The 23,660-nt window shown below is 52.3% G+C and overlaps 1 protein-coding gene and 1 long non-coding RNA gene across 3 annotated transcripts in view; one reads left to right on the forward strand and one right to left on the reverse strand.

Annotated features, from left to right (window-relative positions):
• The window catches only part of GSPT1 (G1 to S phase transition 1), a 30,041-nt gene extending 20,504 nt beyond the window's left edge, over positions 1-9,537 (reverse strand). Inside the window, exon 1 of one of the 2 annotated variants that reach the window (XM_062180642.1) lies at positions 8,967-9,537. In XM_062180642.1, coding sequence (XP_062036626.1) covers positions 8,967-9,315 — 349 coding nt within the window. In that variant the 5' untranslated portion in view covers positions 9,316-9,537. The remainder of the gene's footprint in view (positions 1-8,966) is intronic. The other variant, XM_062180641.1, reaches the window with a different exon arrangement.
• Positions 9,538-9,849: 312 nt separating this feature from the next.
• LOC133750901 (uncharacterized) lies at positions 9,850-23,267 on the forward strand. Its single transcript, XR_009864741.1, has 5 exons — positions 9,850-9,960; positions 10,479-10,638; positions 11,983-12,078; positions 19,783-19,923; positions 22,487-23,267. It is a non-coding gene; the product is annotated as an uncharacterized LOC133750901 (long non-coding RNA).
• The last annotated feature ends 393 nt before the right edge of the window (positions 23,268-23,660 follow it).

Below are 23,660 nucleotides of genomic sequence, written 5' to 3' on the forward strand. Positions count from 1 at the left end.
ATTTGCACAGCAGAGTACAGATAAGACTAGAGCAGCAGGAAGACAACGGCATCGCACTACAAGAAAGGACTCCCTGGACGGCCGATCCAGGAGTGGGAGGGAAGAGCCAAGAGTCCAGGGGCAGTGTGGGATTGCAAGCAGAGCGAGAGCCCCCTAAGCTGTGTGGTTAGCAGGACCCTTACAGAAATTAGGGGTGAAAACCACTGAACCAGCTTGGAAGGTGACACAAAGTGTGCTTCAGACATTATATAAGCTTATTTTTGTTTTGCTCTTTTGAAGAAAAGCGAAGTGAGTCCCAACCCTACGCAGGTCACCTCAGGAAGGAGGCAGCACGGGGCAGCGCTGAGAGAACTGAGCTGATCCTGGGTTTAAACCCCAGCTCGTCACTGCCAAGATGCGAGGCGCAGTCTCTCTCTTTGGAACTGTGGAAGGGATGTCAGGACCACTGAGAGGATTAAAGGAGAGAACACACGGGTTTAGTGTCAATCTGGGAACGGCTGCTATCTCGTAGATGTTAATCGAATGTCACTCGCCACCCACCGCAAGAACTACTAGCGTTACGGGCCAGAACAAGGCACTCACAAATCCACACAGTGCTGGAGGCAGGGTGGAGAGGGCCACAGTAACTCCAACTCCAACTGATCTGTACTGAGCCCTTGTGTACTGACTGCTAGTATCATTTAACCCTGCCCCACCACCAGCCCCACGACAGAGATACTATCTAAAATGCAGGCCTATCAGGATCCACAGCAGGTTTGCTGTACAAACCCCGTTTGAGGATGGCCCAGTGTTTGGGCCCCTGCCATTGACATGAGAGACCTTGGTGAAGTTCATGGCTTCAGCATAGCCCAGGCAAGCCTGGGGAGTGAACCAGCAGATGGAAGATGGATGTCTCTGTCACTCTGCCTCTCAAATAAAATGGATCTCTCTCTTAACACGCTATCACTTATGTTGCCTTAAAAGTGTAAAGTTTACAGAGGAAGAGGGCATAAAGTACTTAAAAACAAGTGCTAATAAACAAGCAGTGATGATATTAAAGGGCCCAAAAATAAACATGCCAGTTTTCTACAGTGCAAAAAAGCTCTCCACGGGACAGCGTTGTGATGCGGCAGGTCAAGCTGCTGCGTGCGATGCCAGCAGCCCCTATGAGCAGGAGCTGAGGTCCCAGCCACTCTACTTCCAATACTGCCCCCTGCAGATGCACCTGGCAAAGCAGCAGCAGATGGCCCAAGTGTTTGGGCCCCTGCCACCTATGTGGGAGGCCTGGACGCAGTTCCTGTCTCCTGGCTTCAGCATGGCCCAACCCTGGCTGCTGTGGCCATTTGGGAAGTGAACCAGAACAGGGAAGGTTTCTTTCTATAACTCATTCAAATAAAATAAATTTTAAAACAAACAAATAAAAAACTCTCCACGAAATGAAACATTCCGACTATGGATCACATAAATCCAGTGGCATTGCTGGTATCATTTGTGAATTGTTTTTGGAATGAATAAAAAAAAAAGTCTACTGCAAGATCATCTTTACATTTCAACTAAACATAGCCGTATCCAGCATATCCAGTGTCCACTCATGAACAACCTGTCGTCACTCACTCTGTTCTGGCTGATGCTTTACGATGACCATCCAGATGTTTGGGGCTACTTATGAGCCCGAGCTTAGACTGCCATTCACAGTTAGCCAGGTCTCCACTGTGTGCATCTGCACAAGTGTAAACTGTTAGGCTACATGCCTCTCCCCAGAAGACCACTTACTCTCAAATCACAAGGACTAAAAGTCACCATTACCAGACTAAGCTTTGAAATCAGAACTAGATGTTAATCCTCGCGCCTCTACTTATCCATGGATATGACATCATTAAGTTTAGCTTTTCTAAGCCATAGCTTCTCATCTCTAAAATGGGTCAACAGTACCCAAACCTCAAGCGAATACTAAACTGTTCAGTAGATTTATTACTACAAGCACATGAAAGCCCCAATAAGAACTGCAAAATCCTTTCAGATGGAAACATTAGAAAGGCTAGCGCCAGAAAATGCATTCTGGCTGTCATGAGCTCTAGGCACGTCCTTTCCCCAAACTTAAACAGTATGGTATGGCACAAAGAGCCCCAAACTAGCAGTTGCCAAATTCGGATCTAGAATCGACCGTGTCATTAACGCTGAGCGACCTTCAGGCATCTCCAGGCTTCAGTTTCTTTATCTGAAAACCAGCAGATTGCATTACAGCCAGGGCCAGCGCAGCCCCAACATTCTAAGAACCTGTTTACTCAGTCTCCAAAGCAGTGCCACTTAGCACCCTGCGCAGGCTGTCTGCAGTGACTGAAATTCCACCGAGTCTTCCAAACAACCCTCAAAGGCAGTTTTTCTTATGATCTAGCTCAGCTCCTTCAAAAACAATTTTAGATCCTTAAACCTAAACCAAAATCATCTCCGATAGACCCAATAAGGCCTAAAATTAACAGAAAAAAATTTCTTCCTGCTACCAAAATCAACCAAAGGAGATGGACACGGACAGCAGCACAGTAACACCTGGACGTTCTACAGAAACAGTCAACCAGGAAGTGAACCGATACACAAGCACCTAACTGGAATGCTTCGGAATGAGCATCACCACCCCGAGGTCAGGTGGAAGGAAGATGCCTGGGAAATCCTTCCTAAACGTTTTTGTCCTCTTCTCTCTAAAGTTAGAATGACTATGCAGAGTACTGTAACAAGTAGGTATCCTTAGAACAAAGCCATTCGCAAAGAAACAAAACAGACACACAGTCTTGTCATGCTTTATCAAAATCTACTGAAAACGACACAGGCTTGGGGACGAATCAATCAACAACTAAAAAAAGCCAGAGGACCTCAGAATAAGCAAGAACCTTCAACTAGTAGCACAATTCTTGCTTTTCAAGTATTTTTGAGAACTGAGGGTAGAAGGACCAAATTCTACAAAAAACACGCCCAACAGATACATTAGTCAGCATCATAGCAACTAAACATATGATGTCTGACACAAAAAGAAACAAGTATCATAAAATGACAACCAGTGCTCTACTTGAGCAAATTCCTGGCAAATGTAAATAACATATAAATATCAGGAGCTGGGGCTGGTGCCATGGCTCACCAGGCTAATCCTCTGCCTGCAGCACCGGCACACCGGGTTCTAGTCCCATTTGGGGCGCCGGTTCTGTCCCAGTTGCTCCTCTTCCAGTCCAGCTCTCTGCTGTGGCCCGGGAAGGCAGTGGAGGATGGCCCAAATGCCTGGGCCCTGCAGCCGCATGGGAGGCCAGGAGGAAGCACCTGGCTCCTGGCTTTGGATCGGCACAGTGCACCGGCCGTAGCGGCCATTTTGGGAGGTGAACCAATGGAAAGAAGACCTTTCTCTCTGTCTCTCTCTCTCTCTCACTGTCTAACTCTGCCTGTCAAAAAAAAACCCCAAAAAACAAAAAAGAAACAAAAAACAGGAGCCGGAAGTTTAGACGTGATTTAGATTTAGATCTCAAGAAACCAATATATTCTTAAAGAACACTTTGTAGAAAACAGAATTTTGTTTGTTTGTTTTATGATTAAGGTGACAAAACTGAGGTCTGGTTTCTATGTTCCTCCTGGTGGAATTCAGTGCCTCAGTTACACAGCCGTCTTCCTCCAATAGGTATGCAAGTATCTGTTAAATGGCAGCACCTGCATCCAAGCAAAACACGTCATCTCAAAACGTTCCATTCTAAGACTAACTCATCCCCAAAGGTTATCAACTATTCTTCATTCCTTTCTCTTCAACCAGACAACAACTGTGTTTGAACGCTTTAAGCCAGCAAGCAAACTAAGGCTTAAAAACTTGTCCTTTACAGAGGCCAGTATTGAGACGCAGGCTTCCATGGCAGTCCATGTCCACTTCCAAACCAGCTCCCTGCTGATGTGCCTGGGAAGACAGCAAACGACCCCAAGTGCCGGGGCCCCTGCCACCTGTGTGGGAGACTCAGAAAGAGATCCCAGCTTCTGGCTTTTGCCTGCTCAGCCCTGGTCGTTGCAGGCATTTGGAGAGTGAACCAGGAGATAGACGATCTGTCTTTCAAATAATGAATAAATAATGAATAGAATAAATCTATAAATCTTTCCAAAAAATTTTGTCCTTTACAATATTTTCCTAACTTGACATCACAAACTGCTGTCTTTCCATGCAGAACAATTAAAAAAAAAAAAAAAAAAAAAGAAAGAAAGAAAGAAAAAGAAGGAACAAAATAAGCCATGTACTAACAGCACTAAACAAACCTGTCCCAGAGGGTTTATTCCTAGTCAATTTCTAACAACTTCAACAGCTGCTCAACTTGGCACAGCGTTAGTTGGTGCCTCTACCTGGTCCCTAAATCCTCACTCTCAGGACATGCGCACAGATAAAACCATAAAACAAAAGCCAAAATCTAATAATCAGCAAATCAAGGCAGAAAAAAAAAATACAACTACAGGCCCTGAAATCCTTTTTACTGCGACACTCCTCTGTCTACTATAATCCGTTTACCAGTCCACTGAAACCCAAAACACCTGCATGTGAGAAGCATGGCATTCTGGTCCTAAAAAACCAACGTCACATCAAGAACACTCTCATGGCGTCTTCAGTAACTGCCACTGAACATACTAAAATCTAAGGGCCCTTATGGACAACAAAACCACCATTTCTTCAATTCCTTTGGATCCTCTCCCCTCTGGTGGCCCTGAAGTTCATTTTTGAGAATATTTAGCAATTAAATAGCATCCACCAAGTGGTGATGGTAGCCTAAGCTTGTGCTATACCAAAAAATCATCTTTCTTTAGAACCCAAGTTCCCTGGGGGCAGCACTGTGGCACCAGCACTCTGTATGAGTCCCGGCTCTCCACTTCTATCCAGCTCCCACTGATGGCCTGGGAAAGCAGCAGAAGATGGCTCCAGTGCTTTGGTCCTTGCACTCACGTGGGAGACCCTGAAGGAGCTCCAGGCTCCTGGCTTCGGCCTGGCCCGGGATGGCAGTTGTAACCATTTTGGGAGTGAACCGGCAGATCTAAGATTTCCCTCTCTCTGCTTCTCCCTCTAACTCTGCCTTTCAAATAAACAAAATAAATCTTAAAAATAAAATAAAATTCAAGTTCCACAACATGTAACATTCTGGAGACAATTCCACCTCTGAGGAACCACTTTAGACCGATGGTTTTAATCTATACCCATTCTTGAAAGGCACTGAGGGTGGGATGGTGCAAAAGCAAAGCAAAGCAAAACACGATACCATTATTTTACAAGCTCTGGCTGCTCTCAAAGTCCAAGGAGCCATGACCTTCTAACATTGCCAAACCCGTTTCTCATCTAACAATACAACAGACTGAATACGGGTAACCTGGAACTGAAGCACATTTGGTCCCGAAGGACACAGCAGGTTAAGCTACGGCTGAGATCATCGGCATCCCCTATGAAGAGTGCCAGTTCAAGTCCTGGCTGCTCTGTTTCTGATCCAGTTTCCTGGTAATATGCCTCGGAAGGCAGCAGATGAAGGTCCAAGTACTTGAGTCCCTGCCAGCCACATGGGAGACCCAGATGGAGTTCCCGGCTTCGGCCAGGCCCAGATCTGGCCATCAAAGGCATTTGAGTGAACCAGGAGATAGAAAAGCCTTCCTTCTCTGTCTCTCCTTCTCAATTACCCTGCCTTTCAAATACAATAAATAAATCTTAAACAAAACAAAACAAATCATATATATAAGGCCGGCGCCATGGCTTAACAGGCTAATCCTCCGCCTTGCGGCGCCGGCACACCGGGTTCTAGTCCTGGTTGGGGCGCCGGATTCTATCCCAGTTGCCCCTCTTCCAGGCCAGCTCTCTGCTATGGCCCGGGAAGGCAGTGGAGGATGGCCCAAGTCCTTGGGCCCTGCACCCTCATGGGAGACCAGGAGAAGAACCTGGCTCCTGGCTTCGGATCAGCGAGAAGCGCCAGCCGCAGCAGCCATTGGAGGGTGAACCAACGGCAAAAAGGAAGACCTTTCTCTCTGTCTCTCTCACTATCCACTCTGCCTGTCAAAAAAAAAAAATCATATACATAAAATAGACCCAGAGAAAAAGGTTTAAAAAAAAGTACATTCTATCAGATAAAACCTTTTTTCCATAACTCATTAAGCCTTGTCTTCTACATTTTCCCCTCATCTGGGGGCTCCTAATTTACTTGGCTCTGTAGAGAATTGCACTTAAATGAATTACACTTAAATGAGTTCTACTTAATCATTTTTGGGAAACCTACATCATTAAATTTTGAGAGATCCAAGGTCAACATCAAACTTCCGGTTCTGACCCTGGACGGCTACAGGGGGGCATGAGCCCCCACCTCCAGGGAAGGTGAGCGACACTCTACAACAGCATCTTCCTGCACTGGTTGCTCAAGGCAGCACTGTGTTTCAGAAGAGGAAAGACAAACAGAGCGGCCTGTTTCCAGGAGCCGTGACAGACGCTCGCCCCGGGCAGGCACACCAGAACAGCTATTCTGGAGCTCTGACCTCTGGGCTCCTCCTGCAGCTGTTGTTTAAAAACCAGCACCACCAACTTCAGCTACCGCTGCACAGTAAGGAGCCAACAGGCAGCCCTCAGTCCACCCCTCCAGCGTAAACACTACCACCCTGCAAACTCGCATTTCCGCTCTGTAAACTCACTCTAGGTGCTACTTCCAATTCTTCCCCTGCTTTTCCAAGCACCATTCTCTGGTGCTGGGATTTTATGGACCTGAATGGTCTGAAACATGCAATCAGCAGTTCCGCAAAACTCCAATTTCTTAGAAAAGCTGTTCCTTTCCTAACAGACACCCTACACAGGACGATGCTCTTAACACCAGCTGGCATTCTGTAGTAGTCAGCACAGTCAGGAACAGCACAATAGGTTCTGATGAATACAAAGAAATAAAAAGTTGATCCTAAGGGACTTTGCTTAGCAACAACCAGATCCCTACACATTTTCCTATCTGCAGCTTCTAGCAGCGTCCATCAGAAAAGGGTTACATGGAACAGCACAGGTGATCAAATACTGGGAAGAGGAAAACCTCCAGGTAAGAGGTGATGCCCAGTCACTCGACAGTGACCACGGCAGACCCTCGCTCTGGAATGGCTGTCCCCGGATGGCTTGGCTGATGGCTACAGAGGCTGTAACAGAGCCCCAAGTCTAGTCTCAGATGCTCGTGGCTACAGAGTGAGGGCAGCAGGCGGCCAGCAAAGAAAATGGCTGGACAAATGCAGCCTGCAAGGTGAGAGTGGGGCGCAGGCCATTCCAGGAGCCGGCAAGTGACGCGGTCTAAGCAGCCGAAAGTCTGCACGGAACAAAGACATGCACGCTAAGCTTCCTTGTTCAGAAGGAAAACATCAACCGCCTACAAAGGTACAAGAAGTATTCGGAATATTCACCAATAAAAGAACCAAACGCTGCTCACAGCCCAGCCGTCCTTTCTCAGTCTCGACCCTTCACCTGAGAGCAGGCTGCAGCCGACACCAAGCCCCCACTCCACGGCACATTTCTGAGAGCGGCCTGAGAAGTAGGCCAAGCCTGCGCCCCAGCCCCCAGCCACGTCGTGGGAGGACAGTCCCCCTTTCCCTTCCTTTTCCCACGAGGCCTACAAGAAGCACCACTACGGGGAGCCTCGTCCACTCATCTGACGTGCTACTAAACCAGTACCTGACGGCAAGCTACCGCCCACTTAAGCAGCCTCTAAACACAGGGAGCTTATTTTTAAGGACTTGATTCACAGGAAACCAAGCAGGTCCACTAGCCAGGGCAAGCTTGCAGTTGTAACACAAGCTCAAGTGTCCCAAGACTGGACCAGGCACCCTGAATCAAGTCAACGATGTTTAAAGCCACGGAAACGCCGGACCTGCCGCTGAGCGACAAGACAGACCCAGGTCCCACGACCGCGGCTTCTGCCACCCCCTAGTGCGAAGGCCCGAACTGCGCAAAGCATACACCAGGCGAGGCCCGGGGACCTCTGTGCGGGGAGGCAGGGGAGGCGCGAGGACCTCTGTCCGCGGGGAGGCAGGCGAGGCGCGGGACCTCCGTGCGGAGGCAGGGGAGGCCCGGGGACCTCTGTCCGCGGGGGCAGGCGAGGCCCGGGGACCTCTGTGCGGGGAGTCAGGGGAGGCGCGGGGACCTCTGTCCGCGGGGAGGCAGGCGAGGCGCGGGGACCTCTGTCCGCGGGGAGGCAGGGGAGGCCCGGGGACCTCTGTCCGCGGGGGCAGGCGAGGCCCGGAAACCTCTGTCCGCGGGGGCAGGCGAGGCGCGGGGACCTCTGTGCGGGGAGGCAGGCGAGGCGCGGGGACCTCTGTGGGGGGAGGCAGGCGAGGCGCGGGACCTCCGTGCGGAGGCAGGGGAGGCCCGGGGACCTCTGTACGGGGAGGCAGGGGAGGCCCGGGGACCTCCGTGCAGAGGCAGGCGAGGCCCGGGGACCTCTGTCCGCGGGGGCAGGCGAGGCCCGGGGACCTCTGTACGGGGAGGCAGGGGAGGCCCGGGGACCTCTGTCCGCGGGGGCAGGCGAGGCGCGGGGACCTCTGTCCGCGGGGGCAGGCGAGGCCCGGGGACCTCTGTCCGCCGAGGCAGGTTCCTGGCCGCGGCCGGACTGCAATGCATCCTGGGACTGCTTCGGGCCGGCTCGGGCCGCGGAGGTGCGAAGCCTAATTACAGCCAAGAGCAGCTCCCTGGGCTGGGCCTCCCCTGCTCTCGGACCCCAACGGCCCCCGCACCGGCTCCTGGCTCCCGTCTGAACTCACTTCTGGGCCTCCTGGCCCTGACCCGACGCGGCCAGCTCCGTCCCATATGGTTCCCGTCGCAAGGGGGACGGCGGGGCTCGGCCCCGCGGGTCTTCCCCAGCGCGCTGCCCCCTCCCTGTCCGGCCCAAGGCCGCCCCACCCCGGCCGGCCGGCGCCACGCCGCTGTCAGCGCCCCACGTGCCGCCGGGGCCCCCAGGCCGCGCGACCCTCCCGGCCCGGCCCCTTACCCGAAGGGCCTCCCGCGCCGCTGCCCGCTCCGTGGTTGTGGCCGGCGGCGCCAGCCGGGGCTGGCGGCGGCTGGGCCGGGCCCCGCAGGAAAGACGGTACGAACTCCGCGGCGTGGACGTTGGGCACGAAAGGCTTGGCGTTGACGTTGAGCTGCCGGCTGAAGGCCGCGCTGAGGTGGTCACGCTGGGCCTCGGCCGCCGCCGCCGCCGCCAGGGACCCGCCGCTGCCGCCGCACGGGCCGGGCCCGGGGGCTTCCATGTCCGCCTGATCCCAGCAGTCGGGCGCCGAGTCGCTGCTGCTGCTGCTCCCGCCGCCGCCGCCGCCGCCGCCGCCGCTGCCCGGATCCATGATCGGGGGGGCCGTGTGTATGGCGAAGAGAGGGCGGGAAATGGAGGCGGGGGCGACCGCCCGGGGAGGAGCAGGTCGCGCTGACCCAGGCGAGACGGCGAGGCAGAAGGCCCAGGAGCTAGCGACACAATTCCCGGCGTCGCCGCGGTAGCAGCCCCAGTCCCGACTCCGCACTCGCGGCGACGACGGCGGCGGCGGCGGCGGCTCAACCCTCCTCGTGTGTGCGAGCGGATCTCCTCCCACCCAACACCAACCACCTCCGACTGCCTCTCCGCCAACCCCACGCCCGGCACGATTGACCCCTAGCCGCCACCCGTATTTCCGCCTTGGTAGTTCTCGACCCTGGCCAACCCCGTTTCCGGCTATGAAGCGCGGAAGCGGACGGGACTACAAGTTCCGGCAGCACCCGCGCAACCCCGCTGCGGTTTTCCCGGGGACCGACGGGAGACGGCGTTCAGGGGCCGGGCGCAACCGGAAGCGGCTCGGGCTCCCGGCAGGCAGCGCGAGGGGGCGGAGGCTTGGCGGCCGCTTGGCTTCCCCACCTGTCAGCGGCTGGGGCGCAGGGGCAGGCCGTGGCGGAACCCTGGCGTGGGCAGAGGCCGGAGAGTGTTTTAGCCCACGGAGGAGTATTCTCCGGCCTGTTAGGTACTGGCTGCCTGGAAACGGACAGCGGATCCGCCGTGGGGGAGGGGCAAGAACTCCCAGCTCTCGCAGGGCGCTTCCGTGTCGCCTTTTTCTGGACGCCCTGCGCGCGGAGTCTCCCTACCTCGTTCCCGTTCCACCTTCATCCTCCCCGCCCCCGCGCAGCGTCCGCCCTACGTTGCAAAGCCCACGCAGAGCGTCTTCCCTTTCATGCGCTCGTTTGGTGGCAGAGACAATAAAACCGTGCGCTGTGCCGACTGGGACGGCGACGTGGCTCCCGCAGGGCCGGGGCCCAGGCGGTGCCCTGGGATCCCTGGGTGACTCACTGTCTGACCCGTCCCTTAGAGTCCTCACCCGGCTCTCCCGTCGCGGCCCGCGATGCAGGGCGACCTCCCGTGCGCCATCAGGGGAGGTGACGTCCCGTTCCACGGCCCGGTGAGCGCAGGTACCCCCCCACCCCGCCCCGCTTTTCATTTAGGTCAAGGTGGGGGAAGCCAAAGAAAATTACCGTTTGCATTTAGCTCCCTCCGCACCGAGCAGGCAAGCAGGCTGTTCTGAGTTAGATGTCCCTGTAACCCGCCGCGTGGAGCCCAGCACCGGACAGACTCTGATTGTCCTGTGCAGACGGGGACCGAGTGCAGCCGTCTCGGCCAGGAGCTACATGGAGGCTACGCAACCTTAGTAGGTTTATTGTTATTAAGCCTTTAAAGCAATGCATGAAGACACTGTGGATCTAACCGGAATTTTAATTTTAAACAACTGCATCTTAAGGAGAAAAGAACTCGGTCTGACCGGTCAGAAGCGAAGCCAGGAGCCGTTTAAAGCGAGGCTTCGGCGTTTGGATTGCGTGTTTGGAGAGGCTTCTCTTTGACGGGCAACACCAGGGAGGCGAAGAAGCCAGAGGCCTCCGTTCTGACCCGGGGCTTTTACGTTTCGCATCAGCCCGGGCTCCCTGAAATTGTACAGCAAATTTTCTTTGGCTTTGCTGGAGGGTTTGCCCACATTAGGCAGCGTCTGCCTCGGCTCAGTACCGACTTCTGGTTGTCCCCTGTTAACAGTTCCCTGAAGATGCTCCTGAGTGCCTGGGAATGTCCGTGTTGAAGTTGGCACTAAGTAACTGCACTCAGGTTTGTTTACAGGGAACTTACTCTGATAGAAAAAGCAGAAGAATTGTAACAATGTATATAAAATCTTCCCAGTGCAGTAAATGTTTTCATGCTGGTGTTCCCGAGGAGGAAATACAGTGTGTCTAACGCGAGCATCCTCTCACCCTGAATTGTACCCCTTAATCCTGATCAACACCAGCAACTGACCCAAGTATCGGAGCACACAGCCCTCCCCCGCCACCAGCCACCGGCCACCGTGTCACTGGAAACCACAGTCCGTGCTGTCACACTCGGATAGGCTCAGTCTTCACATCTGATTGAATTAGGGAGTTTCTAGAAACTGGTGAGACTACCGCTTAGAAAGGTGGTTGCTGTCATTGGCTTCCTTGTCTCTGACAGGGTGACAATGGATATCCAGGGAAGAGGCCACTCCGTTGGGAGCGTTGACCTGCTAGGCACAGCTCCAACTCTGCCGTGCCAGGGCTGAGCCCCGGGAGGTCAGGGGCTGGTCTTAAATCGCTTTGTGCTCCCACTGTCTGCCGTAATGCCGGCCACATAAAGGATGCTTGCTCAGAGTTCAGTGGGCCTGTAGTGCCCTTCTAGACTCATGTGGAGCTCTGAGACCCAGGACGGTGAACTGTGAGGAACACAGTCTCCAGGGACATCACGCTGTGTGCTGGGATGATACACGGGCTTGACTTGACCAGGGCTTACTCAAGGCCTGAACCACAGCGCAACACAGAGTTCCTGTCTCCCGAAGCAAACCCTACTGGCTGGCATTCCTCATAGTCTCCCTCTTGTTCTTTTCCATCCTCCCTGAGTTACTCTCCCTTTAAGCCGAGTCAGGTTCTGCCTTTTAATCCCAGACCTGAACTTGGTTGTGCTGTTGTGACCTAAAGTTTACTTTCTCTGTTCCCAGTGCAGGGCTGACATGAGCACGTGCCCCACAGGCTGACGGCTGCAGTCCCACCCCTGGAGACCTTCCTGCACATAAATAGGAGCACAAGTTGCAGAGGTAAAACCAAAACGTTCCTCCCAGCAGTTCTGGCGATAGCTTCAAACTGCAAACAAGCCAGCTGTCCATCAAAAGAGAAATGATTGCCTAAGTGATAGTGTTTTTTAAAAAGATTTATTTATTTATTTATTTGAAATTCAGAGTTACACACAGAGAGAAGGAGAGTCAGAGAGACAGACAGAGAGAGAGAGAGTGGTCTTCAATCCTCTGGTTCACTCTCCAGTTGGCCACAACAGCGGAGCTGTGCCAATTCAGACCCAGGAGCCAGGGGCTTCCTCCAGGTCGCCCATGAGGGTTCAGGGGCCTAAGGACTTGGGCCATCCTCCACTGCTTTCCCAGGCCATAGCAGAGAGCTGGATTGGAAGCAGAGCAGCCGGGACTCGAACCAGCACCCATATGGGATGCCAGCACTGAAGGTAGCGGGCTCACCCACTACACCACAGTCCCGGCTTGTGATGGTATTTCAATACTGTGCAATCACACCAGCTATTAAAAAGAATGACACAGACCAAGTGCTGAAATGGAAAAACATTTATAATTTTTGGGAAGCTAGAGTCAAAGCAGTACAGACCACCTTTTGTTTCTGCAGGCTTCCCAGCCATGGGTCAGAATATATGGGGGCTGGCGCAGCGGCTCACTAGGCTAATCCTCCGCCTGCGGCGCCGGTATTCCGGGTTCTAGTCCTCGCTGGGGTGCTGGTTCTAGTCCCGGTTGCTCCTCTTCCAGTCTAGTTCTCTGCTGTGGTCTGGGAAAGCAGTGGAGGATGGCCCAAGTGCTTGGGCCCTGCACCCGCATGGGAGACCAGGAGGAAGCACCTGGCTCCTGGCTTTGGATCGGCGCAGCACACTGGCTGTAGTGGCCATTTGGGGGGTGAACCAATGGAGGGAAGACCTTTCTCTCTGTCTCTCTCACTGTCTAACTCTGCCTGTCAAAAAAAAAAAAAAAAAAATATATATATATATATATATATATATATATATATATATGGGGCGGGGGAGGAGTGCATACATGGAGCCCATGTATTCAAGAGAAATCTGCTGGTTCACTCCCTAAATGGCCACAACAGCTGGAGCTGAGTCAGACTGAAGCCAGGAACCAGGAGCTTCCTCTGGGTCTCCCACGTGGATGCAGAGGCCCAAGCACTTGGCCCATCTTCTGCTGCTTTCCCACACTAGCAGGGAGCTGACTGGAAGCGAAACAACTGGAACTCTATCCGGAGCCCCTATGGGATACAAGCATTGAAAGCGGCAGCTTGACCTGCTATGCCATAATGCCAGTCCCTGAAAAATTTTTTTGATTTTCATTTTATTTGCCAGGCAGAGAGAAAGAGAGAGAGAAAGAGAAAGAGAGAGAGAGAGAGAGAGAGAGAGAGGCACCTGCATCCACTGGTTTATTCCCCAAATGCCTGCAAAAGCCAGAGCTGGTCCAGAGCAGAGGCAGGAGCCTGAACCTCTGTCTGGGTCCCACGTGGGTGCAGGGACCCCAGTGCTTGAGCCGCCATCTGCTGCCTCCCTGGGTGCACACTAGCAGGAAGCCGGATCTGAAGTGGAGGAGCCAGGGCTCAGACCAGGCACTCTGACCGGGAATGCAGGAATCCCAAGCACCGTGCCACATGGCTTTGGTTTGACCTAGCCTTGTGGGCATTTGAGGAGTGAACCAGAGGATGAGAAATCCCTCTCCCTCGCTCCGTCTCCAATAGCACTTTTTCCTAGGAAAATATTGCATTTGTAGTGCATTTATACACTTTAAAGTTTTTTGCGTATACACTTTTTTCTTTGTTATTCCAATAACAATATATTATATAAACTATTGACATAGTATTTATTGTTATTTCAATATATTATATAAACTATTGACATAGTATTTATACTGAATTAGGTGTTATAAGAAATCTAGAAGTGATTTAACTATGCTGGACGATGTCTGTAGGTTATGGGCACACTTCACATCATTTACTTAAGGGACTCCAGCGTCCTGGGATTTTGGTTTCTGAGGGAGGGCTTGGAACCAACCCCTGGGGACCCTAAGGAACGGCTGTACATCTGACACCTGCAGAGTGGACAGTGGGCGTGGGTCACTGCCTCCAGCCCAATGCTGGCTCTTTAAAAGCATCTCGCTTTTCCCTCCTGCTCCAGCGTTCTTCCCCGAACTGTCCCTTCCTTATCTGCTGTGTGCTGGGGCAGAGGCCTCCACTAGCCACCCTGGCCCTCTGCCAAGCCACGTGACTCCAGACTCTGTTACTCTGTTTTTTTTTGTTTTGTTTTTGTTTTTGATAGGCAGAGTGGACAGTGAGAGAGAGAGACAGAGAGAAAGGTCTTCCTTTGCCGTTGATTCACCCTCCAATGGCCGCCTCATCCTGCGTGCTGCGGCCAGCGCACCACACTGATCCGATGGCAGGAGCCAGGTGCTTCTCCTGGTCTCCCATGGGGTGCAGGGCCCAAGCACTTGGGCCATCCTCCACTGCACTCCCTGGCCACAGCAGAGAGCTGGACTGGAAGAGGGGCAACCAGGACAGAATCCGGCGCCCCGACCAACTGGGACTAGAACCCGGTGTGCCGGTGACGCAAGGCAGAGGATTAGCCTAGTGAGCCGCGGCGCCGGCCTGTTACTCTGTTTTATCATTTTCACAGCATCGCTCATGATCTGAACTTCCTATTCGTTCTCATCTTTAATTTGCTTTTTAAATTTTTAAAAAATGCATTCAATAGGCACAGAGAGAGAGAGAGAGAGAAAGCCCACCAACTGGTTCACACCCAGAATGCCCACGTAGAGCTGGGCAGGGGTGGAGGCCAGGAGCTGGAACTCAGTGCAGGTCTCCTGCGTAGGAGACGGAAACGGAGCCAGGACTGCTGACTCCGTGTCTGCGTTAGCAGGAAGCTGCAGTCGGGCGCTGGAGCTAGGACTTGAGGAGCCCAGGCAGAGAAATGCCAGCCAGAAAGGCCTCACTCTGGCATCTTCCCCGCCCTGCCAGATGCCTCCCCGCCCCCCCTTCCCTGCTGTCTCCTCCCATGGGAGGCTTAGTCTGTTCCACTCCCTGCTGTGTTCTGCAGTGTTGTCCAGCATGGATAAGGCGCTCAGAAAACATTTGCCAAAGAAAGAAACATTTGCGTCTCTCTGGGTGTTCTAGAACTTTCCCAGTGTGGGAGGACACATATTAAAGGGTAGGTGTCAGGCTGACTTGCGGGATGGGATGGCAAGTGGGAAGGAGGGCAGGTGAGGAGAAGAAATTACAATACTGTGTTTGGGTTTCCCCCAACAGACTGGGAGTGGGGAGGAAGGGAAAATCATTGTATTCTCAGAATTGTATCTGTGAACTATACTGAGTCTGTTAAAAAAGAAAAGACTAAATAGATAAGAAATGCAAATTTTTTATTGTTGAGATGAAATCCACATAACAGAAAGCCAGCCATTCTAAAGCAGCGTGGAGAACATTCAGGGTGCTGCGTTACGTGTGTTACGTCTTCTGTTCAGTTCTGGAACACTTCCGTGTCCCCAGAAGGAAGCCCCAGGCCCACGAAGCAGCAGCTCTCCATCCCTCCCTCCCCCTGCCCTGCTAAGCACTGCTCGGCTTTGGATCACTAGGATTCCCCTACTCTGCACATTTCATGTAAATGGACTGTTTGGAAGAGGAAAATCCTAAGTCTTTTTTTCCTACTCTCCACGCCTCTCCCTCCTCAACACAGAACACTTCGCCTCTGGTCACCAGGATGTAGGGGGGTTTCCCCAGCCATAACCCCCAACAGGATGTCCTATAATTCAGCTCCGTCCCAACAGTGACCAGGGTCAGTGCAGACCCACAGGCTGAGGCTCCGTCCCACCAGACTACCCCTCTCAGGTGCCCCCTGTGCTCTGACTGCCTGTGAACTGGGGGGTCCTTCCACCCCATCCCTGGGTTTGATTAATTTGCTAGAGCGACTCACAGAACTTAGGGACACACTTTCTGTGTCTTTAGCATTTACGCTAAAGGATATTATAAAGGATACTGAGAGGGCCCGGCACCATGGCTCACTTGGTTAATCCTCCGCCTGCGGCGCCGGCATCCCATATGGGCCCCGGGTTCTAGTCCTGGTTGCTCCTCTTCCAGTCCAGCTCTCTGCTGTGGCCCGTGAGGGCAGTGGAGGATGGCCCAAGTGCTTGGGCCCCTGAACCCATATGGGAGACCAGGAGGAGGCACCTGGCTCCTGGCACGATGCGCTGGCCACAGCGGCCATTGGAGGGTGAACCAACGGCAAAAAGGAAGACCTTTCTCTCTGTCTCTCTCTCTCACTATCCACTATCCACTCTGCCTGTCAAAAAATAAAAAATAAAAAAATAAAAAATAAATAAATAAGCAGGAGAGCAGACAACAGGTGGAAAAGGAGTCTCCAGTTACCAAATACACAAACAGTTCTTCAAACAGAAGATTTCGTACAAGACTTTAAAAAGGTAAGGAGTGGGGCCAGCACTGTGGCCTGGTAGGTTAAGCCTCTGCCTCCAGTGCCAGCATCCCATATGGACACCAGTTCAAGTTCTGGCTGCTCCACTTCCGATCCAGCTCTTTGCTGTGGCCTGGGAAAGCAGTGGAAGATGGCCCAAGTGCTTGGGCCCCTGCACCCACGTGGGAGACCCCGCAGGAAGCTCCTGGCTCCTGGCTTTGGAAGGGCCCAGCTCTAGCTGTTGTGGCCATTTGGGGGTGAACCAGCAGATGGAAGACCTCTCTCTGTCTGTCTCTCTTCCTGTAATTGACTCTCAAATAAATTAATAAATCTTAAAAAAAAAAAAAAAAAAAAAAAAAAAGGAGAGACCGAGCTGTTGGCCCATGATGACAACAAGACTGTTCTCACCATCGGAATGGTACTGAGCCCAGAGATGACCCTCAGGGAAGGGTTGATCCAGCCACCAGGTCACCTGCAGGAAACTGGCTTCCTGTGGGTTTACCACCTTTTCATTCACCTGAGTCCAAAACCAGTTGTTCCGGTTTCCCCAGGCATCAGGGACGCTCCTGTGAGCCTCATTTTCCAAGCCCACCCACCCGGCAGAAGAGGGCTCCTGTAACAACACCCCCTGGGCCGCCCTGGGTTTCAGGGTAAGGAAGCACAAGGCGGCTGCCAGGACCGCCCCGGAGCTGCTGACGTCCTAGCAAGAGTGTGGCCCCTGGATGAGCAGAGTTGCAGAAACACGCGTGTCCTGGAGCACGGGTTCATACGCCAGCTGCAGAGGCACACCCGGGAGGCAGCAGTGCCACCCACGTGGGAGGGCTGGATGCAGTTCTTTTTTTTTTTTAAAGATTTATTTATTTAGTTGAAAGTCAGAGTTACGCAGAGAGAGGAGAGGCAGAGAGAGAGAGAGAGAGAGAGAGAGAGGTCTTCCATCCGATGGTTCACTCCCCAATTGGCCACAAAAGCCAGAGCTGCGCCAGGAGCCAGGAGCTTCCTCTGGGTCTCCCACGTGGGTGCAGAGGCCCAAGGACTTGGGCCATCTTCTACTGCTTTCCCAGGCCATAGCAGAGAGCTGGATCGGAAGTGCAGCAGCCAGGACTCGAACCGGCGCCCAAATGGGATGTCGGCATCACAGACGGCGGCCTTACCTGCTATGCCACAGCACTGGCCCCATGTATGGAATTCTTGGCACCTGGCTTCAACTCCAGGCCTTGTCCAACCCAGCTCTGTCTGTTGGAGTAATTTGAGGATTGAATCATTTAATGGGAGCTCTCTTTCCTTCTTACATAGGTAGAATTTTTTTTTTAAAAAAGAGTGCTTTCCTGCATTTTTTTTTTTTAAGATTTATTTATTTATTTGAAATGCAATTACTGAGAGGCAGAGGCAGAGAGAGAGAGAGAGATCTTCCATCTGCTGGTTCAGTCCCCAAATGGCTGCAATGGTCAGGGCTGGGCCAAACGGAAGCCAGGATCCCGGATGTCTTCCAGGTCTCCCACGTCAGTGCAGGGGCCCAGGAACTAGGCCATCTTCTACTGCTTTCCCAGGCCATAGCAGAGAGCTGTATCTGAAGGGGAGCAGCTGATACTCCGCTCATATGGGATGCTGGCGTCACAGGCTGAGGCTTAGCCTACTATGCCTCAATGCCAGCCCCAAATAGATAAATTTTTAAAAACCATATTTGTAGAGATGTCTAAATAGCAGCAGTTCAGGTGGAACTGGCTTATTGGTTAATGTCGGAAACAGCTGTCTCATTGCTAATGATTATCTCATTCTTCCCTATTGTGCTTGTAAAAAACCCCTAACTCAAGGGCACAGAGAAAACCCCCTTACAACCTCACCACACAGGTTGACTTATTCTGCGGAGCGCAGGGCTCACTATTCCTGAGTTACTAGTACCGTATTGCTGGTTATGTTCTATACCGGAGAGCCTGGCCCTTTGCTTCTTTGTTTCTTCCTTTGAAAAGCAGAGGGGCCGGTGTTGTGGAGCAGCGGGGTAAGCCCCCACTTGCAACACCAATATCCTGTATCAGAGTCCAGTTAGAGTCCCGCCACTCCACTTCTGATCCAGCGTCTTGCTAATGCTCCTGGGAAGGCAGAGGAAGATGGCTCAAGTATTTGAGCCCCCGTCATGCATGTAGGAGACTGGAATGGAGTTCCTGGGTCCTGGTTTAAGCCTGGTCCCAAACTTGGCTTTCACATTTTGTTTTTCAAGCAAATAAATAAACAGATATTAAAAAAGAAGAAAAGTAGAGAGACACAGAGAGATGGAGATAGACAGAGATCCTCCCATCTGCTGGTTCACTCCCCAAATGCCACAACAGCCAGACCTGGAACAAGCAGAAGCCAGGAGCCAGGAGCTCACTCTGGGTGTCTCCCTTGTGGCAGGGACCCAGGGATTTGAGCCAGCACTTGCTGCCACCCAGGGTGTGCATTAGGAGGAAGCTGGAGTCAAGAGCATAGCTGGCCGGCGCCGTGGCTCACTTGGCCAATCCTCCGCCTGTGGCGTCGGCATCCCATATGGGCTCCGGGTGCTAGTCCCGGTTGCCCCTCTTCCAGGCCAGCTCTCTGCTGTGGCTCGGGAGTGCAGTGGAGGATGGCCCAAGTGCTTGGGTGCCTGCACCCGTATGGGATGCTGGCACTGCAGGCGGCGGCCTTACTGACTATGCCCAGCGTTGGCACCACTAAAGCATGTTTTAATCAAACTTCCCAGCCAATCACGCCAAAAAGCATGAGGCATAAGAAAAGGCAGAAACCAGGAAGCGAGTGGCAGAGAGCACGTTAAGAGTTCTCGGCCACAGCTACGGCTGCACCATTCAGCCACAGTTCCACCGACAGAGCAAAGGGAGACCCTGGACTGTGACCTGTCCTTGGGAAGAGAGCACACACCAGCTCATTCATGCATTTTATGTTCATTCATTGTGAGTCCTCCACCAAGGGCCAGCAAACTTTGACCTGACCCTGAAGCAATCTGCTGGAAACTGACGACGCACAGTCAACACCGCCACTCTGGTGCGGCTCCACCTTCCCTGCCCAATGCCCGCCTCCCGCAGGGTGACTGGCACCTGTCATCGACCCCGCCTCCATCGAGGTCACTAGGAGAATGGAAGTGAGTTCAGGAGCGCTGATCTGATGTTTGCCATGCAGGATGCGGCATGAGCCCAGAGCGCAGTTTCGGCAGTCCCAGGAGCACTGGAAGCAGTCCTCACGCTCCGTGCACCTCGCTGTATTTATTCTTGCTGCCCTGGGCTGTCAACAGCCATGTGTTGTCTTTCGTCTTCTGTGACAGGGCTGGCGTCTGCACCCCCAGGTCGCATCCTCACTGTTCCGGGAAGCAGCAGGAGAGGAGGCAGGAGGAGTCCGCACCAAGGGTGTCTGCTGGCCCCTCTGGGATGACCTGCTCCATGTCCTTTCCCTATGAAGAGGAGGGGTAAGAAGCAGAGGAAGGGCCTGGCTTCGCTGTTTATGTAACAGCGTATTTGTATTCATCTGTTCTACATATTTATTTTGAAGAGGTCTGATGTAAATATTGTAAAATGTTTTCATTTGTTAATTTTAAAGATTTATTTATTCATTTGAAAGAGCTACACAGAGAGAGAAGGAGAGGCAGAGAGAGAGAGAGATTGTTCCATCTGCTGGTTCATTCCCCAGATGCCCGCAACGGTCAGAGCTGCGTCAATCCGAAGCCAGGAGCCAGGAGCTTCTTCCTGGTCTCCCACATGGGTGCAGGGGCCCAAGGACTTGGGCCATCCTCCACTGCTTTCCCAGCCCATAGCAGAGAGCTGGGTGGAAGTGGAGCAGCCAGGACTCGAACCGGCACCCATATGGGATGCCAGCACTGCAAGCAGTGACTTTACCTGCTACACCACAGCACCGGCCCCTCATTTGTTAATTTTATAAAAATGTATTTATTGGGATCAGTTGTGGCTCAGGGGTTAAACCACTGCTTGCAATACCAGCATCCCATATTGGAGTGTTGGTTCCAGTCCCAGCTGTCTAGCTTCCTGCTAAGGTGCCTGGGAAGGCAGCAGAAGATGGCCCAATTACCTGGGCCCCTGCCACCCAAGAGAGAGCCAGATGGAGTGAAGGTCTGGCTTTGGCCTGGCCCAGCTCTGGCTCTTGAGGCCATTTGCGGAGTGAACCAGCAGATAAGATCTCTCGATCTCTGTCTCTCCCTCTGTTTCTGATGCTCTGCCTTTCAAATAAATAAACTCTTTAAAATTTTATTTATTCTTAAAGCAGAGTCGGGGCCAGCGCTTTGGCGTAATGGGTAAAGCCGCCGCCTGCAGTTCCGGCATCCACTATGGGTGCCCATTCAAGACCCGGCTGCCCCACTTCCAATCCAGCTGTCTGCTATGACCAGGGAAAGCAGCAGCAGATGGCCCAAGTCCTTGGGCCCCTGCACCCACGTGGGAGACCCGGGAGAAGCTCTTGGCTTCGGATTGGTGCAGCTCCGGCTGTTGCAGCCAATTGGGGAGTGAACCAGTGGATGGAAGACCTCTCTTTCTCTCTCTCTCTCTCTCTGTAACTGTTTCAAGTAAAATAAATAAATCTTAAAAAATAATAAAAAATAAAAGTGGAGCAACAGAGATAGAGTGCTCCCATCCATTGGTCATTCCCTAAATGCCTGCAACAGCTGAGGCTGGGCCAGGATGAAGCCAGGATCTAGGAACTCAATCCAGGTCTCCCACGTGGGTGGCGGGCGGGGACCAATCTCCGGAGCCACTGCCCGCTGCCTCCCAGGGAAGCTGGAGTCTGCAGCCAGAGTGGGAAGACAATGCAGGCATCTTAATCACCAGGCCAAATGCCCACTCCAGATTTTTAAAATCTGGGGCACCCAAATAAATGTCTTTTAATTCCATTTCCCGCAAACCTTTTAAAGTATGCTTGTAGGTATTTCTTGCGACCTGTGGATGCTCAGGACAGAGGGTCCATCGCTGGGATGGCCAAATCGGAGAACAGGTGCAAGGACCCCTTCATGGGGTACCCAGGCCCAAACCAGCACCACCAGGGATCCAGCACCACGGAGCTACAGTGTGGCAGAGCTGAAATTCAAACCCAAGCCAATCTGGTCCCACACCGGGACTCCTTAACCACCACGCTGTTGTTTCTTGGGCTTCGGTCTTCAAATCTTCTGCCCTCTGCACGAAACCGTCTGTGTTGTGAATTCCTTAATGCTTTCTCTTTAAACCTTTTTTTTTTTTAAATCAACAAATGAGTTTTCTTTAAAAGGAAACATTATAAGGACAAGAAATGGAAAACAAATGTCCCATTCCGAAAACAGACGCAAAGGACGTGAAATTGTGTTATTTGGGGCCAGATACTGTCACCTGCTGTGGCTGCCTCTCTGTTGCAAGGGGAGATGAGCAAACTGACAGGAGAAGCCGCTGACACTTGTAGAGCAACTCAGGTAGAACAGCTGTCTCTCGGCTGAGCCAGTGTGCCTGCATCCCGCCTCCTCGCTTCACACAACCTTCTCACAGTGCTTCTGGGAGCCACTCCTACACCACTTGTGGCGCTGTTATGGGCCTGTGCGTCGGCATCTTCATTCCAGGTTCTTGTCCCCACAGACACTACAATTTGAAGTAGAGGCTTCAACACTGGGCACAAGTGAGAGCAGGATTTATGAGAGAGAGAGAGAGACAGACAGAGAGAGAGAGACAGAGAGAGAGAGACAGAGAGAGAATGAATTCCTTTGCATGTGAGTGCGGGCCACTGCATGTGGAAAGACACCCGTGACGCCCGGGCCAGTGAGCTACAGAGAAGGACACAGGGAAGGGGGAGGGAGAGGCCAGGGAGGGATCCCTGAGCATCCTCAAGAGCAAAAGAAGGAAAAAGGGTGCACTCCATGATCAGCCTCTTTTATGAGGTATGGGTGGTGCCCTAATTGAATACAAAGAGTTTATCCTGGGTGGGGCTCCCTGGGGCTTTCCCGGCACCTCCAGATGGAGGTTAACTTCCACACGGCCATCACGGTGTACTCTTCTTCCTAGACCTAGATGAGACACAGTGCACCATGGGAAAGTGGACGCAGTAGATTGACAGATAAGGACACAGGGTTTCACTGCAGGGCTGGCAGTTCCAGCTCATGTACTGCACCTAACTCCCAGCCTCCGTTCCCCCATCAGCACCCTCCCAGATTTCAGAAACACCAGTGTTATCCCCTCAACATTGTGGACCCGCTTCCTGGTGAGCTCCAAGAAAATGCTGCGGGAGCAGCTGTCTCTCTCTCTGCCTTTCAGATAAATACATAAAACGTAAGACATTCTGAGGTCTGATTATTGTTTACAGCCCTTGTCTGAACCTTGAGGATCAGTGGTTTTTCTGTTTACTGCTTGTTGAACATTTCGTGGAGGGTTAAGTTTGTGATTGTAAAATAAACAAACTGTCATTGTAAAAATTAAAAGAAAAAACAAAGGAAGGAGGAGGGAGTCTCACTATGCTCCTAAGTCTGTATATATGAAATACATGACATTTGTACATTTTATAGAAATAAAAAAAATTTAAAAATAAAATTAAAAGTTGTACAGATACCTGTTCATTACAGAAAATCCAGAGAGGGATGAGTAGTTTTTAAAATAGCACTTGGTAAGCCACCTGCCATATCAGAGAGCCTTATTCAAGTCCCACTCTGCTTCCAATCCAGCCTCCTGCTAATAGGCATCATGGGAGGACAGATTAAGTTCTGGGCTCCAGGCTTCAACCTGGCCGAGTCCCAGCTACTGCGGGCATTTGAGGAGTAAACCAGCAGCCAAAGATTTTGTTTTCCCTCTCTCTCTTCGTCTCATTCTCTTTCTCTCTATGCCTCTTTCTAGTAGCCTTTCAAATAAAATAAAAATAAATAATTTCTTTTAGAAAAGAAAAACTTTGGGACTGTGCTGTGGTGTAGTGGGTTAAAGCCACAGCCTGCAGGGCCAGCATCCCATATGGGTTTTGAGTCCTGGCTGCTCCACTTCAGACCCAGCTTCCTGCTGGTGGCCTGGGAAAGCAGCAGAAGATGGCCCAGGTCCTTGGGCCCCTGCACCCACTTGGGAGACCTGGAAGAAGCTCCTGGCTCTTGATGTCAGCCTGGCTCAGCCGGGTCACTGTGGCCTTTTGGGGGAGTGAACCATCAGATGGAAGATCTCTGTCTGTCTCTCCCTCTCTGTAACTCTACCTTTCAAATAA

Source organism: Lepus europaeus, chromosome 21, assembly GCF_033115175.1.
Source record: "Lepus europaeus isolate LE1 chromosome 21, mLepTim1.pri, whole genome shotgun sequence".
Classification (NCBI taxonomy): domain Eukaryota; kingdom Metazoa; phylum Chordata; class Mammalia; order Lagomorpha; family Leporidae; genus Lepus; species Lepus europaeus.